Source organism: Sarcophilus harrisii, chromosome 1 (genome assembly GCF_902635505.1).
Source record: "Sarcophilus harrisii chromosome 1, mSarHar1.11, whole genome shotgun sequence".
Lineage (NCBI taxonomy): Eukaryota > Metazoa > Chordata > Mammalia > Dasyuromorphia > Dasyuridae > Sarcophilus > Sarcophilus harrisii.
The window spans coordinates 238,890,015-238,906,700 of NC_045426.1; the positions used below are offsets into that span (position 1 = coordinate 238,890,015).

At 32.4% G+C, this 16,686-nt stretch overlaps 1 protein-coding gene across 3 annotated transcripts in view; it reads left to right on the forward strand.

The window, feature by feature from the left end:
* DMXL1 (Dmx like 1) overlaps positions 1–16,686 on the forward strand; it is a 131,369-nt gene that overhangs the window by 67,028 nt on the left and 47,655 nt on the right. For all 3 annotated transcript variants that reach the window (XM_031938849.1, XM_012542615.3, XM_031938842.1), the window contains exons 25-28: positions 246–437; positions 940–1,016; positions 1,776–1,903; positions 2,517–2,765. In XM_031938849.1, coding sequence (XP_031794709.1) covers positions 246–437; positions 940–1,016; positions 1,776–1,903; positions 2,517–2,765 — 646 coding nt within the window. The remainder of the gene's footprint in view (positions 1–245; positions 438–939; positions 1,017–1,775; positions 1,904–2,516; positions 2,766–16,686) is intronic.

Sequence of the window (16,686 nt, forward strand, 5' to 3'; positions counted from 1 at the left end):
AATCCTTTTTTTGAGTGGGAGGTTGAATTAAAATAACTCTTAAGTTCCATTCTGGATGATAATTCCATTCTGGACCTATGTATTCAGATATGCAGAATTTAATCTATTATTTAGTATGTTATTCCTTCAAGAATTTATTCTAATGAGCCCCTACATTTTTTTACTTAGCCTGAAGTAGTATCATAAATTTATAATTGCTTAATTAATTTTCTTTCTCTCTCTCTCTCTCTCTCTATTTTTTTTAGGAAACATTGGAACCAATTTTTCCTGGCCCTCTGCCAGATCAAACTTCAATACCTCTTCTCTTTGCATGTACGGCCAGTGCCAAAACAGTAGTTGCCAATCCTCTATTGCATCTTAGCAATTTGACTCATGATATACTACATGCCATAATAAACCTTGATTCACCACCCCATCCTGACACCCAAAACAATAAAGTAAGTTTACTTGGTTTAAGTTTTTGCCTTTTGCCTTTTCTTTTCCTATGTATATAAAAAGATCTAAAAAATGCACTGAACACAATTTTTTCATAACTAATTTTATGTCATTTCAAATGAAGCAAAATATTTTTGAAGTACACCGTTATTTTATTAACGCAAATTTATAGGGAAGTAGGGATGTGTTTCTCATAGAAATAAAGTTTAAATGTTGATCAGATTACTAGGCTGTCTCCAAATGCTAATTCATTGATAATATCATATATGGAGTATCATTTTATGTTCATCATATTTATTAATTAGTATTTAGTGATCTTGTGCTTTTTATCAATATTTGGTTGTTATTGGTAATAGGATTGCTTTCTTTAAGCTTTCCTACTTCTATCAGAAGCTACTGGCTATTAAATAATTTTCTTGAATGAACTCTCTTTTACAGAAATAACTATAGTGTTTATTAAAATGAATGTGAAAAAAATAAAATGAATTTGATATTTTTTTCCAGGTATATGTAATGCATACTTTAGCAGCATCCCTCTCTGCTTGTATTTATCAGTGTCTTTGTGGTGGCCATAACTATAAGTAAGTACTTTATTTCTTAATATTTTAAAATATTCTCATTACCCAAGAAAGATATATTGTACTATACAGTTTTAAATTCATGTAAAACCAAACAAAGCAATATTTTAATAAATAACTCCTAACTTTTTATCCATTAATTGAACATGGGTCTTGTCATAAAGTCAAATAAATTTGAAATCTGTGAGATCTAAAAAAGAAAAATGTGGATAATTGGCATGTATATACTTCCTGTTACTTTAGGTTGTGGGGGTTTTTTGTTGTTGTTGATTATTTAAGATTCATGTCATATGTTTTTATTTTTTAGATTTGGCAAAGACCTTTGCCTTGGTGCTTAGGTTTCTATTACTAAGTGAAAGTAGATAGTTGGTAACAAAAATTAAAAGCATAGTTTGGCAGCATCAGGTTTGAAAAAACTAGTTCACAGTTACCAAAAGCTAACCAGAAGTCAGAAACCAATATGGCCTCCAGGAATAGAGCAATTGTCAGCAGGATTCTTAAGGAGGGACTGGATCTCTGAATAGCTATTTCATTTGTAATCTGGATGAAATAGGGAAGACCCCACCTCAAGATAAAGTAAAATTTACTGAAACAAAGATAACTTTACAGTAAAACTACTTAACCTAACATCAAATTTTAAGTAAAACTGTATCTATTTATTTGAAAATCATTCATTCTGGATGTTCAAAACTAAAGTCAGTAAAATGTTGCATTGGACACTACTAACAGTAACTAGAAATATTATATATTTTTCATACATAGTTCAGTGCAAACAAATCAGTTTACTGGAATGGCATACCAGACATTGCTGTTTCCTCACCGGCATTCCTTGAAAACAACAAGCTTAGATGAAACAATAACTCCTAATACATCTCCAGCTCAATGGCCAGGTACAAGTTATTTATTTTACATGTTTGGCAATCTATTCAATCTTTTAAAAACAAAGTTTAACTGCTATCTTTTGTTCTTATGTCATGTCTATGTTCTATACTTATTGTCTCACACTTTTGTAATGAACATTTCTCTTCTTCTGGGCCAAGCTTGATCATTATAATCAAATAAAATTCTTTTTTGTAATTTTATTCTAAGTAGCAGATTTTTGACCAGAAATCCATTTATCAAATTATTATTAAATAGTATAACTGTACAGATAATAAAAATTATACAATTATTTAAACATTAGTTTTCCCCATAATTATTAGGTCAAAATTTAGCAATCAGCAATTTCATATTCAAATTTTACCATTTTCATAATAGTAATTTCGTTTTCTTGGTAGCACCATTGCTACCATCTTCTAAATTACTTTTCATATTAATATTTAAATCCTTTTTTTTTTAATAACTTCTTTGCGTTTGAAGTATTCTAATGCATGTAATAGAAGAATGATCTCTCTGAGACTGTATTCAGACTGGACTGATTTTCTTAATTGTTCAGAGCTTAAGTTTTTTGACATTTGACTAAAACATCTTATTTTTAAATTATTCTTTTTGTTTTTGGTGCAGGAATTACTACTCTTATTCGCCTGTTGAATTCTGCTGGGGAGGAAGCTCAATCGGGACTTACAGTTTTGCTTTGTGAAATTCTCACAGCAGTTTATCTTAGTCTCTTCATCCATGGTTTGGCAACACATTCTAGTAATGTGCTATTTCGGATTGTGGCCCATCCTCTAAATGAAAAAATGTGGTCTGCTGTATTTGGTGGAGGAGCACATATTTCTGGCAGAGAACAAACAGCATCAAAAGCTGTAACTGGTTAGTTTTTGCTTTCTTCAATGCTGAGAGATTCTTCCTAATTTAAAAAATTTATTTATATTATTATTTTTATATAATTTATTATATTAATTATTCTGATTACTTTTAAAATATAAAAGTATTAAATCAATTTAAGTCCATATGATTTAGACTTCTAAGTCTACTTAGTCACTGTTTAGAATCTGGTCTAAAACAAATTCTTTTCATTAAAAGGGACAAGATGGTTTTGAACTGAAGAAAACATTGCATATTAAATGAAGATTTCTTGTGCTATTTTGAGTACCTAGGCTTGTACTGCCATTAGTGTATTTAAGATCTTTTAGGATTAATAATATAAAAATGTGATTTCCTCATTGTTTGTAAAAAAAAAAAAAAAAAAATGTTTTAAATAATTGCATAAACTGCAAATATTTGCCTTTTCTTCCACTACTGCAAGTACAGACTTTCTTTTCTCTTTTGGCAGGAAGATACTTTTCTATGCCTAGTCCACACCAAGTAGTAGTGTTCTCCATGGAGTGTGTGGGGTTTTCCAAAGCTCTTACAGCCATCAGTTCTCATAACACTACCAGTCTTTCAGGCAAGATATTAGATTCAGAAATAGGCTTTTTAGTTCAGTCTGCTGTATGTTTTGGTGGGAAGGGAGGTGGAGGGAAGGGATATGCTTATGTTGCATTTGGCATTTATAGAAAATAGAATTTTTCAAGAAAATTCCCTTTCAGCAAGCCATGATCTTGATTCTAAAAATCTATTAACATTTTAATATGACTATTTTAATCTGTCTCCTGTTTTTATTAAAGTACTCATTTGACTTTAAAGATTATGATCATGGCAAATCGGAGTATGGCTTGAAATAATCAGAAGTGCATTTCAAATGAAGCTTTTTTTCATATTAGGAATATAGATAACAGGATTTTGGATTTCTAAGTGTTTATAATCATTTAAAGTGAATTTTTAACATGATATTTGGGAAACAACATTTTTTATTGTAGTTTATTGTAGTAAATGTTATACCAACATTTTAAAAACTGAATAATATAACATTTTAACAGAGCTAAATAGGAAAAAATACTTTCTTTTATACATGACTTTATTTTGGGATGTAGTATTCCATATAGTGTATTTATAACATAATAATTTCCTGTTTCTTAAAAATCTCTTTCTACTACTTTTATATTTTGAGAGATTGAAATTTTTAAAATTACCCAGTGAACACTTGAAATACATATGTCCTTTGTGGAAAAGAAATATAGACTTCTTTAATTATTTGATGAAAGTCAATTTTGAGTACTATCTTAAAGCTAATTATATTTTTTGAAACCAAACATTTCTGACTTCCAAAGGAGAAGGTAAAGTAGGAGAAATGTCAGGAGAACTGGTGAAAAAAAAAAATTATTGTTCATAGTGATTTGGAGAGTTTAGGAGTTGTGAAAACAGCCAAAGAATTAATTTGAAGTATATCTGAGAGGACTTCTAGAGAAAAGTTCAAGCTAGAGAGAAAGGTCTGAGAAATAAGTTCAAGAGCAATAGGAAGACTCAAATTTAAATAAGTCAAAAGTTCTCAAGAAGGTGGGACAAGAATTAGTGCAACCCCAGGTGAGTGAGAGCAGGAAAATGAAGCCAGTTATTGCTATCAGGGTAGATATAGTGTGTCAGTCACAGAAGAGGTGAGGCAAATGACAATTGGTGAGTTTTAAATCCACAACAGTACTGCTCAAAAGAGTTTACATTTACAAGAAAGATAAAGATCCAGCATCTCCCTTCCAAGCATGGAAAGCTGGGAAGATTTTGTAGTCAACTTACATTGTGTGTATATATATTTGTATTTGTACATATTTGTATCTATACATGTATTATAATTGTATTTCTGCAATAGTCAAATGTCTGCTTTCTATGCTCAAAGTACAGGCCAGTTAGTTCACAGGCATTTGTTATATATTACCACATATTTATGAATTGACTATATACAAGTATTAGCTAATCCAAAGCATTTACTATGAACTATCTACTATGCTAAACGGTCAAGGAAAAAACCAGTCTTGACTCTCTTGAAATATATATATATATATATATATATATATATATATATATATATATATATTTTTTATATGCATAAGCATTACTAAGGAGTAAGAAATGCTGTGCAAATTAAGACATTAGAGGCATAGTGGATATTTTCATTGCTGCTGTCCATTAAAAGCAAGGCATTCAGAAGACAAAAACAAATTTGGAAGGTGGACAGCTTGGAAAGAAAATGGTGGTTGGGAATGGGAATTGGATTTTTTTTTTCCTGAGGCAATTTGGGTTAAGTGACTTGCCCAGGGTCACACAGTGTACTATTGTTTTAAAATGTAGGAATGATAGATTTCTGGCAGATAATATAGTACATTTAAGAAAGAATAGAATATTTTTTCTATACTTTTATAGCTCTAATTAAAAGAGCTATGAGTTGAAAAGGAAAAGAGAAATATACCTAAAGCTTTTCCCACCAAACTAGAAACATTCCATAGAGATTAGCTGTAATCAAAGGAAAAGCAGTTGAGACACTGAAAAATTCACAGGCGGCAAAAAGGAACCAGTATTAAAAACATTCTTGGCATCAGCTCCTGATACACAAATGTACAAATTATGGTTATCTAATAAGCTAAACTAAAGAACCTGATTTAACTGTGTCTTTATTACAAAGATAACCCAAGGTAGTATTAAATATCACAAAGATGCTATTTGGAGAAGCATAGCATAGAGCATTTCAATTCATATCAATGGATATAGAATTAGGAATAACATTGTCATGAAAGTATAGCAAATAAACAAAAAGAAAAATAGGAAAAAAGGAAGTAGACCCCACGCCTAATGGCAAATAGAATAGTAATAATGAACTGCAATTATCTTGGCTCTTTTTCTCTGCCAAAAGCAGAATAGCTGATAATTTTGTCACAACAATTTCATATTTCAGATTACGGTAGAACTAAGAAGGAAGGATGTGGTTGCTGAGATAGAAATAATTATTCTGTCTTAGAGATTTTGATTTAAAAAAAAAAAGAACAATGTTATATATATTAAATTTTTAAAAAGCTAATTTCAAAGAATCAGGAAAAGAGTGGATAGTTTTCTCTGGACTAAATGTTATAGAGAATTTACCTTGGGGTAGGGAATGAGGTGGGGTAGGATGCAGAGAGAGTCCTGAATGTGAAGTCATAAAGAGAGCTGGGGTCATGGAGGGGAGAGGGAGTTGGAGAAAGGTCTGAGAAAGATGAAAATGAGAAAGAAAAAAAGGAGAGTTGTTTAAAGAGGCTAATGTAAATGAATGGACCTTTATATACACTCTGACAGCAACACACTATTTTATTTCCCTTTTCTTGATAATATTTTATTCTGCCAATTTGTTTTTACTTTTTTTGACTTGGCAAACTCTTTTTTTTTTCTTTTTTTTTTTTATTATAATAACTTTTTATTGACAGAACCCATGCCAGGGTAATTTTTTACAACATTATCCCTTGCACTCACTTCTGTTCCGATTTTTCCCCTCTCTCCCTCCCTCCACCCCCTCCCCAAGATGGCAAGCAATCCTATATATGTTAAATATGACGCAGTATATCCTAGATGCAATATATGTGTGCAAAACCGAACAGTTCTCTTGTTGCACAGGGAGAATTGGATTCAAAAGGTAGAAATAACCCAGGAAGAAAAACAAAAATGCAAACAGTTTACATTCATTTCCCAGTGTTCCTTCTCTCGATGTAGCTGCTTCTGTCCATCATTGATCAATTGAAACTAAGTTAGGTCTCTTTGTCAAAGAAATCCACTTCCATCAGAATACATCTTCACACAGTATTGTTGTTGAAGTATATAATGATCTCCTGGTTCTGCTCATTTTACTCAGCATCAGTTCATGTAAGTCTCTCCAAGCCTCTCTGTATTCATCCTGCTGGTCATTTCTTACAGAACAATAATATTCCATGACATTCATCTACCACAATTTACCCAACCATTCTCCAATTGATGGGCATCCATTCATTTTCCAGTTTCTAGCCACTACAAACAGGGCTGCCACAAATATTTTGGCACATACAGGTCCCTTTCCCTTCTTTAGTATCTCTTTGAGGTATAAGCCCAGTAGTAGCACTACTGGATCAAAGGGTATGCACAGTTTGATAACTTTTTGGGCATAATTCCAGATTGCTCTCCATAATGGTTGGATTCGTTCACAACTCCACCAACAATGCATCAGTGTCCCAGTTTTCCTGCATCCCCTTCAACATTCATCATTATAGCAACCACTTTCTTAACTCTTCATACTTAAACTTACGTCTTCCTTTTGCTTCAAAAAGACGGCAAGAGAGAGGAACCAAAAGGAAGTGATAAATAGTGATGTATCATTCTGAGTGATCAAGTAGCATGAGAATTCATAAAAGACCTGGCAATTGAAATCATTGTTAACTTTGGAGAAGTGAGGCCAGATTGTAGAGGGTTTAAAAGAGAAAAATTTATGTAGGCACTTAGTAGTGTAGATGGCTTTCTGAAGCTAATTATGCAAAAATGGAAAGACAGAAGATGATAGATAGTTAATGGACATAGCAGATTAAAGCAATTATCTATTTATTTTAAAGATATGGGGAAAAGAGGGATCCAGGTGTGTTTATAGGGAGCAGGGAAAAAGCCAGTAAATAACAGAGAAGTTTGAAGATAAAAGGGAGCAGAAGAAAATGATACTGCAGCTGATCTTCTGGGAAAGAAGTGAGTAAATTAATAAAGGATACATGTAGAGAGAGAGAGAGATATGATTTGGCAGGAAGTCTAAAGAAGAAAGTCTAAAACTGACAATAAAGAATTGGGAATATTCTGACTGGGCCCAATTAGGCTACTAAGGAATTATCAGGGACTATATACATTCTTATATTTACCTGGATATAAATAAGGATTATTTTCCTCTAGATGGATAGCATGCCAGGCCTGGAACTTGGCCACTTTTTCAACAGAGATCAGTCTGAAAGAGAAGATAATATTTGAGTAATTTGAGATGAGAAAAAGCAGGGCTCTTGGGAAAAATGTAATTTTTTCTATGAATTATGAGGTAATATCCTCAACAGAGAAGAAAGGATGTTATGAAAGTCTTATAGATAAATTAAAAAGTTTGGAAAAGCATCTGTATAGAATGAGATAGTGAATAAATTAGGAAGGAATAGAATGATTGCTTTACTGTCATGAGGGCTTAGTAGAAATTAGATTACACAAATTTGTAGTGGACTGAATCAATGCAGAATTTCCCTAATTCTCTTCAGTAGCACAATAATAGTAGTGAAGAAATGACACAAGGTTGGTAGAGTATCATCTATGAACAAATAAAGGGACAAGAAATTCAATAATCCAAAGAATAGTGGATTCATTATGGATTAAGATAGGGAAGAAAAGCGAGTACATATTTGGCTGAGATGGCCTAGGGATAGAACGAAGGAAAGGAGGGAATAGGAGTTAGATCACAAATAATCATAAGGGTTTTAAGACACAAGAAAAGGTACAATGATAAAAGATTATAATTGGACAGGGAAATTTTGGAGTTGATACACAATGAAGTATAGATCAAGTTCAATGCTATGACTTTCCCTATATGGACCTTAAGTAGTTAGGTTACAACATCTAAGTAGACTGAGACGGTAAGTATATTTTTGAAGGATCATCCGTATGTATGCTGAAGTCCCCTCATGTGAAAGTATAATTTGTGAAAAGAAAGATTGTGAGCTAGGCACTGAACTTGTTGAAGGAACTGATAAATAATAAAATTGGTGTGATAATGAATATTTGGTTAGTGAGGACCTGAAAGAAAAACAGGTTGCTAAATGATGATGATGATGATGGAAAGAAAGTCTAAAATTGATAATAAAGAGTCAGGAATATTCTGACTGGGCCCAATGAGGCTACTAAGGAATTGTCTGTGACTTTATGCATTCTTATATTTACCTGGATATAGATAAGGATTATTTTCATCCAGGTGGATAGCATGCCAGGCCTGGAAACAGAAAGACCCATCTTTGTGAACCGGTAGATATTATTGCTTAGCCATTAACATTGATCTTGGAAAGGTTGTAGGGATTGAATCAATAAAAAAATTGAAGACAGATAAACTTCTTGTATTTTAAAAGTTGAAAGATAATGGATTCTGAAACTTTTGTCTTTTTGACTTAAACTCTTTGACTATTATGAAAAGCTGAATTCAAAACTTATTGTGTAGCCTTGGGCTAATAAAATGAGTTAACACAAATAAAATAGTGTTTTGCAATCCTGAAAAATATTGTATAAATGCTAGTTTTATAACCTTTCTGAACTCCAAGCAAGAAACATTTATTATAAAGTATAATTTTTTTTCAATTATCAAACAACTGTTTTTTTCCCTTTACCCTTAAGAAAACCAAACCAAACAATAATATCTTCCCAAATATGGATAGTCAAGTAGCATATTGCCATGCTATCTATGACTCCAAAAATGTCTTACTCTGTATCTTCTTTGTCAGGAGGGCAATATCATGTTTTATTCTTTGGAATTTTGATTGATTATTGTGTTGATTAATGCTTATGATTATTTATTTATTTATTTTGCTGTGCTGTGATCAACAAACATTTGTTAAATATCTACCAGGTGCAAGGTACTGTTGTAGATACTAGGCATACACAAAATATAAAAGTCTTGATCTCAAGGAGCATATATCTTAAGGAAACAACACATACACATATAAATATATATGAAATATATACTAAAAATTAAAAATGAAAGAAGACTTTTGGGTGAGGGAGGCTCCAGCAACTTTGAGCTTCAGAAAAAGGCCTGTATGTAGGAACTGACATCTGAGTTTCTCTTTGAAGGGCTTTTATATTCTAAGTGCAGAGTTGAGCGTAGTGTATTCTAAGCACATGGAGCATATGCAAAGCCATGCAACCAATTGGATAAGTCGAATGTAGAAGAATATAATGAAAGCAATGCCAAACTGGAAGTCAAGGACGAAGGGATGTCATTTGTGCCTATCAAAGTGCTAAGAAAAAAGGAAAGGAAGATGAACAGCTCAGCTCCCAGGGAGGTGAGCAGAGTGTATTCCACATTGTAGTATACTACCTTGGTGTGCCATTGGAGGTACTTGGAGAAATAATAGGAGTAACAGTCACTGAGAATTGAGTGTCTCCCTTTTCTTATGTGAAAGGTCAAAAGAACTTGGCAGACTTGAAATGTACATATAAGTTTAAAAATTGAACTTCATAAGCTCACAATGAAGATATAAATTTGAAAATGATCTGAGAATTATAAGATCAATATAAGTTAGCTCTGTAGATGGCTACTGTGAAAGCCAATGTGACTTGGCAGGGGAAGTGTGAATAGCCTACTGGAACTCTGTCTCAATCAGATCATATATGGAGTATATTCGGTTCTAAACAGGATGTTGATAAATTAGAGGGGTCAGTTGAGGACATTAGGTTGCTAAAAGCCCTTGAGTTCATGCCAATGAAAGGAACTAAGAATATACAGCCTAGGTGTGATTATAGAGATATTATTATATTTATGTATTTGGAGAATATCTTTTTTTTTTTTAATAGCCTTTTATTTACAGGTTATATGCATGGGTAACTTTACAGCATTAACAATTGCCAAACCTCTTGTTCCAATTTTTCACCTCTTACCCTCCACCCTCTCCCCCAGATGGCAGGATGGCCAGTAGATGTTAAATATATTAAAATATAAATTAGATACACAATAAGTATACATGACCAAACCGTTATTTTGCTGCACAAAAAGAATCAGACTCTGAAATATTGTACAATTAGCTTGTGAAGAAAATCAAAAATGCAGGTGGGCATAAATATAGGGATTGGGAATTCAATGTAATGGTTTTTAGTCAACTCCCAGAGTTCTTTCTCTGGGCATAGCTGGTTCAGTTCATTACTGCTCCATTGGAAATGATTTGGTTGATCTCATTGCTGAGGATGGCCAGGTCCATCAGAACTGGTCATCATATAGTATTGTTGTTGAAGTATATAATGATCTCCTGGTCCTGCTCATTTCACTCAGCATCATTATCAGTTCGTGTAAGTCTCTCTAGGCCTTTCTGAAATCATCCTGTTGGTCATTTCTTACAGAACAATAATATTCCATAATATTCATATACCACAATTTATTCAGCCATTCTCCAACTGATGGGCATCCATTCAGTTTCCAGTTTCTAGCCACTAGAAAAAGGGCTGCCACAAACATTCGTGCATATACAGGTCCCTTTCCCTTCTTTATAATCTCTTTGGGATATAAGCCCAGTAGTAACACTGCTGGATGAAAGGGTATGCACAGTTTGATAACTTTTTGAGCATAGTTCCAAACTAGAGAGTATCTTTTTTAACTCCAAGAAACAGATCTAGAGGCAACAAGAGGCAAACTTATGCTTACCTTGGAAAATACTTCCAAATAATGAGTTATTTAAAACTAATGTGGTTTGCCTTCCACAGGTAGTTTGCTAAATCCAACTAAGGTTATATGACCATGTCAGGCTTAAAGTACAAAACGGTTGATATGTGTTCAAGTATGTTTCTATGGTTCCTTCCTAATCTGAGAATATGATTCTGCAACAGTACTTTTAAGATTATTGACTTTCTGAGGACAACAAGCCTGAGATTATACTGAGTATAGTGGAAGTATATTTCAAGGGTTGTTTGGAGTGGAATAATATTCCTATTTTCTCTTAGTATCTGAAATCTGCTTTTCCATAGCATCGATTTACTTGGCATTGTTATCTCTTCCTTCAGACCCATACTTTTTGGTATAGTTAAAACAAATAAAAGAGAGGACATAATTATGTTTACTTTTTAATAAGCTAGTGGTTAAGATTGTAAGCTCACATTAATTTCTTTGGTGAATTTAAATATAATATATTCAGGTATTTGTCCCCTACTGCTATCTAGAAATACTTTTTTTTTTTTTTTTTTTAAGCTGACCAAATAAATGTAGGTAGGAAAAAAGAGCTAGTTCTGACTGGATAAAAACAAATGTGTCTGCTGGCTAATGATGGATGCCTATTAAAGACAATACCACTGTTGCCAAAGCATGGGAGAAAGTATATGAAAAAAAAGAAAATTAGAAGAAGGAAGAAATCAGTGAATTCTGAGAAGTAGTTGTGGGATTTGCTAGAAGCAGAAGCAGAAATAGCCACACACACAAAAAAGAGAGAAAACTTCTGTCTAAAGGGCAAAGAGATCTTTGAACTTTTTTTCGGGACGTCACCTATGCCGTAGTGAGGGCAATTCAGTTTTTATAGAGCAGTTCTCTGGGGTGTTTTTTATGCCAAAAAGTAGTTGTGTGTACCTTCGTTGCTTCTGAGGTAATTTTTTTTATTGTAGATTAGTACAATAAAGTGCAAATTGAGAAATCAAGATAATCCCAAAAGCATTGCCTTATATACTGATTATAGCTTCTCCATGATGGCAGTGCCCTTTATAAATATTTCTATACAAATTTAATATTTTGGTATCTGAATAATTGACTTTTTTAGAGCATTACATGACCTCACCACATTTAGATAGCCCTTATATTTATGGATTTTAAAATACAAAAAAAAATTGTTTTTAATGCTGAAACTATTGATGTCTCTTTTCAAATAATCGGAAGACATCAAAAAGTTATTAGCTGTCATCTTCCTTGATTCAATAAATCAATTTACTTTCCATTTCTGTTTACTTCCCAACTCATCTCAAAAATCAAAATAGAATATTTCTCTTTAATACTACCATATGTAGGGTATAAAATGTAAACTTAATTTTGGTAAGAAAAGTTTGGATTGTCTTATTAGATGCTGCTTTTGTGGGTTAGAAAAAAAATTAAGTTATTAATAATTTGATCACAATGTAAAACCCTGAAATTTCCCCCAAATTTTTTGGATGTTTAACCTTGCCATTTTTGAGTAAAGAGAATTCTCAGATCAGCTAAATCCTATGGTGCAGGTATGTTTTGGGGGGATTGTGTGAGTTGAATTTTTATCATATCTTTTACTACAATGGCTACTTTTTTGATAATGGACATTTCCTGAGCAATATTATTCCTATAAAATATTAAGATTGCTTCTAGTAAACAGTTAGAAATCCATAATTTTTCCTTAAAATTGATTTATCTTTTTTTTACTTAAAAAGAAAACCACAAAAGCACTTTTCATTATTTCAACATTTCATTAACATAAAGATCTTTGAATTTCATATTATTGGCTCCCTTTAAAAATACTTAACTTAATTATTGTGATGCTACCCAGTGAATGAAATTCAAAACAAATATTGTATTGCTCTTTGTGGTATGCATGTCATGTGTTGGAATGCTCTTGGAATGTTAGTGAAGTCCTTTGAAGCATGGTTGCCTTGTGTTTGATTATTTTGTCTGTCTCTAAATACAGATCTGTAAATCCAGATGTTTTCATTTGTAGCAGTTTTTGAAGATTTTAAAAATTAAAGCTGGATGTTATTGAAAGCAATCACAACAAAAACGAATTTCCAAATTAGAAAATGGAATGCTTTGACCCATTTTGTTATCCATTTACATTATTTAAATATGTAAAAATTATAATTCACAATACTTTTGTACTTTTAATTTGTGGTTTTTCTTTGTGGAATTTTTTTTGAAAGCTTATATATAGCAATAATCTTGTGGTATAATATTTTCCTAGTTGTATCAACTCGTGTATGTCTTCCCACATTTTTCCGAAACAATCCTATTCATTTTTTATAGTACAATAATATATCACAACATGTATTTACATACCACAAATTATTTAACCATTACTCTGTTGATAAATATCGCCTCATTTTCCAGTTCTTTGCTACTATAGAAAGAGCTACAATAAATATTTTTGCAAATGTGGATCTTTTTCCTTGGCATCATAAACAATGAAAAAGGTCCACATTTGCAAAAATATTTATGTCTTTATAATTATATTATTATATTATGTCTATGATGCCACTATATTATATGCAAATAATTGCACTTTGTTCTGCAGTGACACCTACTGGCTTTCATAGTCCATAATAATATTAGTTCAAGTAATACTTTCTAAGGAAGGATTGTGGACATGAAACCACAGACAATTACAAATACACTTGAATTTGATCTTTTTAAAAAGACAAATTTAAAATATCTTTACTTTTATTCATTTACTTTTACAATTGAAAATAGGAAAGACACAACTGTATAATAAATCATTAACTGATATTTAAACTTCAGTTATGAATGACTCCCATTTGAAGGATAATGCTTCCCCAAAAATCTTATTCCAATGCCTTTTGTATGGAGGTGAGCCTGTATTCCTGACGACTATATTAGCTTGAGACCATGCTCTTAAAAATCCTACCAAATTAAAAGGATATTGTGTATGAACCTAGGGACAAGTGATCCCATGAAAAATAACCTAACACTTTTCAGAGGGGCTTTACAGTAGAGACACTGAAAAGAGAAAGGAGGACAGAAACATCTCCTAAGAGTTGGGGGAGTCTCCTAAAGATTTTATTCTACATTAATGAGTGGAGGGAGTACCTATATTGAGATCATGAATCTTTTGAAGATTTTTAAGAAAGTGAATGAAAAGGAAATAACAGAGTAGGGAAAGGGTTAAATGAATAGAGACACATAGAGGGAAAGAAAGATAAGGAAAGATGAATGGAGGCATATGCATATAGGGGAAAGGAATTACTGTAGGCACAAATTTTCATGGTATTGTATTCTTATCTCACCTCTTGAGGGGCGGGGGGGGAAGGGTTGTTTGTTGTTGTTATTTTTTACTGAGGCAAGTGTTAAGTGACTTGCCCAGGGTCACACATCTAGGAAGTGTTAAGTGTCTGAGCCAGTTTGAACTCAGGGCTGGTGCTCTATCCACTGCACCACCTAGCTGCTCCTAGCGTCTTGTTTTTTAAAGACTAGCTGTGTTGTTGGTTTACAACTAAAAACATAAATAGAGATATATTGACATTAACTCATACTATTGTATGAGTAACTCATTCTTATTCTGTTGAAATGAAGGGATAATAGTAAAAATGGTATTTGTATATTCTTATTTTATTTACTCCTATTATTCTATAGTAGATTGGTAGATCTGCCCTCTTAAAAAAAGAACTATGCCATCTAGGAGAAAATGAAAGGGCCACAAGCCTGTGAAACTAATTGGGTCTTTCAAGAGTTACTAATACCATCCAATCTAAAGCTATCCATAGCCTTCTCTTTCACTTCTGTTTCTTCTGTCATCAAAAGTTAAATCCTATATGTAATGTCCTATGTCTAGTGAAGGGCAAGTCCATTAGAGTTGAAAGCAGAGCGAAATATAGTGAACTCTTGGTGTTATTTGTTAAGCACGCAGAGAGATGAGGGGCAAAACATCTATCTTTGTTTGTTATTTGGAATCAAAAATGTTTCCGGAAATTTAATGAAAGACAGTAATGATTTGCAAAGAACTTTTTGTCTTTATTTTGCCTAATAGTGACTTACATGTGGCAAAATGTTGAATTGATGAAGCTGTCTTTGAAGAAATGGTAGAAAATATTGTCATATTCTATCCTGTCATTCTCCAACAACCCTTTCCCATTGCTTTGAAGTTTAGGTATAAGCTTGATGATAAATTTAAAGGCAAGATAATTCCTGAACCTAGTTTAAATGATTATCAATCATTTTTTCAAGTGTCTTTAGTTGTTCGTATATTCCTAAGCTTGGTAGCCATCATAGTTTCCTAAATTGGTTTGAGTTTTATTTTTACATTCTCAATAGCCTACTTTAAAATTTGGAGTTATAAATAATATCTGGCTATTTTGGTAGTTTAATACTTGAAGGTATTGTAATTTAATTGGCTTTGGTTCTTCATTTGTTACAAAACCTTTATAAATGGCCTTTAACTGTTGTGGTCAATGTCTTGATGAGCTTCTCTGAACTAAACTTCATTGTTTGGTGCTTGGAGAAAAGATGCATTATCCATAAGTAGGTTTGTATCTGAAACCTTTACAGTTTGTTAAGACCTTTCAGAAATCAACAGTCACTTCCCTTCAACTTTATGGCATCAGAGTTAAGATTTTGGAGGAAGATTTGGCAAACATGAAAGCAAATAACTTCCCAAGGAGATTTCTTCTTACTTCTAAGGAGTATTATCTTAGAATTTGAAGAAATTAAGGCACAAGGCCTAAATATTCCCTTATTAAGTCTGTTGCAAATTTCTGGTAAACATCATTTTTTCATCCATATACAGTCTAATAATTTCATTCTTTACTCATTCTTGTCACTTCTGGTACATTAACATTTAATAATCTTGTAATAGATGTTTTGCCCAAGGAGTACCTTAGATACTCAGCATATAAAAGTTAGCATATACCAAAAAACTTTAGGCCAAGTATGTCATAAATTTCCATATTATTATTGGCACCAGCATTTCGGCTAAAATTCAAAATGCTTAAGGATAATTATATACAGCATGAAATGATAGAAACCACACATAAAATAATTTAAAAAAAAATGATTTTTTTTGTGGGGGGGGAGATTTGAGATGAAGTGGGTAAAGCATTGACTCTGAAATCAGGGGGACCCGAGTTCAAATTTGGTCTCAGACACTTGACATTTACTAGCTGTGTGACTATGGGCAAGTCAGTTAACCCTGATTACCTTACCAAACCAATAATAATAATAATATAAATAAATAAAATTATTTGAGGATTTTGCTGTGGCCTGTGAAGGAGTTGGAGGTTAGGATATGCCATGTAAAACTTAACTCCATAATAGCATTTCAGTTTTTTTAGGTTAGAATAGATATTTAATGAGACAGATGGCCTCTTCTTTTACAAAAATTAAATGTCACATTTAATTCATAAAATATCAGTTCACTACTAATCTAATGAAGACTCCATTTAAATAATTTTTGCAACTCTTTAAGTTAGAGAATTA